Source organism: Topomyia yanbarensis, unplaced genomic scaffold (genome assembly GCF_030247195.1).
Source record: "Topomyia yanbarensis strain Yona2022 unplaced genomic scaffold, ASM3024719v1 HiC_scaffold_147, whole genome shotgun sequence".
NCBI lineage: Eukaryota > Metazoa > Arthropoda > Insecta > Diptera > Culicidae > Topomyia > Topomyia yanbarensis.
In genome coordinates, this window is record NW_026683324.1 from 6,630 (window position 1) to 8,112 (window position 1,483).

General features: G+C 46.5%; 1 protein-coding gene across 1 annotated transcript; it reads right to left on the reverse strand.

Moving 5' to 3' along the window:
• Positions 1-402: 402 nt before the first annotated feature.
• Positions 403-1,020, reverse strand: LOC131694773 (uncharacterized). The gene has a single exon (XM_058983274.1). It carries the CDS (start codon positions 1,018-1,020, stop codon positions 403-405), a length of 618 nt encoding a protein of 205 aa, XP_058839257.1.
• Between the last annotated feature and the right edge of the window lie 463 nt (positions 1,021-1,483).

Here is a 1,483-nt window from a genome sequence, read left to right on the forward strand (position 1 = left end):
TTACAATTGACCATCGCTGGTGGATTTTGTTTCGCGGTTCTAAACCGGTTTGCTATGTCGGTTATGTTTACCAATTTTTGGTGTTTTCATGAATCATCCATTCTTTGTCACTTCGCAGAAGCTTATTCATAGCTGAGAAGATTTTCTATTTGTTTAGGCACAATCTTGGTATCTCAGTAGCAAGTCCGTCCGAGGACTTCCTTGAACGAGTTCCTCAAGATTGGCCGTAAGCTGCTTTTAACCTGAAGGGTGTTTTCTTACTCATCGTATGGTGTGGTTACTCCTTGCGGAGGTACATAGCTCGACTTAGTTCACTTAATTGTTCAGATGAGAAGAGTGCAACTTTTTCAGCCGGTTAGCGAAGTAGACCCCAAATCTTTTTCCCGCAAGATCTTCCAATTCTTAGGTATTGGAGCCAAGTATCTTCCGCACGACAGCCGGTTCGTACTTGGGCGCTAGCTTTTTGCAAAACCCTTTCCCCTTGTCAGAAAGGTCAAAGGATTGCTTCAGCACCTTCTCCCCCACTATATAAGAAGCACATTTAGCATTTGATCGAAGGTTGTATGTTTTAGCGTGTTTTTGGTACGCCAAGGTCAGATTGGTTCGCACTTCCTCGAACAGTTTCTTCCGTCTTTCGGAAACAGAATTGTCGTCATCCGCGCTTGGCTGATAGTTGTCCCTTACGTAACCGTACTCCCTTCCGTCCGAAATCTTGTTCCGACCAAAAACGACAAAGTACGGGCTGTACTTCGTGGAGTCATGAACTGCGTTACGGATTGCGTTGGCGATTTCCTGAACATCGTCTGCCCAATGATTGTGGCCTTTTTTTAAAGTTGCCCGAATTGGCGTCGTAATGACGCGATTCACCCTTTCGGTGTTGTTGACCTGAGGGTGGTATGCAGGAGTTAGCCAGTGGGACACTTGATAAGCCTCCAGCAGACTCTTAAAAGCTTTTGAGACGAACTGCGATCCATTATCCGTGAGCATGATCTCCGGTACCCCGAATAGTCGGAAAATCATGTTTCCACGAATTCGACCAGTGAACTTGCTTTGGCTTCCCGGAATGGCTGGACCAGAACAAATTTGCTGAAGACGTCCGTTGCGACAAGAAGGCAAGTGTTCCTATTTCTGCCGGACGCCGGTAGTGGGCCGACGTAATCCAGCGTTATGAACTGCCATGGGTACTCTACCGGTTTCTGTGCTCCCATCGGTGGGGTGACGTTAACATTCCCTGATTTGCGGCCAAGGTCTTTTCGAACCCGAAGTGGGCTTTACCGTGTTCCTTATTAATGATTTCCTTACGTTTTGCTGTCGGAGGGAAGTGTTTCCAAACAAACCTTGGGTCACTCTGCCTGCTATTGGTTTTCACATATTGGAACACTTTTCCATCTACAATTCGCTTGTCGCTGTGTTTGGCTGGGTTCGCTCGAATCTTTTGCAGTAGCGTGATTGAATCAACTTCTATCAATCTTGACAAACAGCC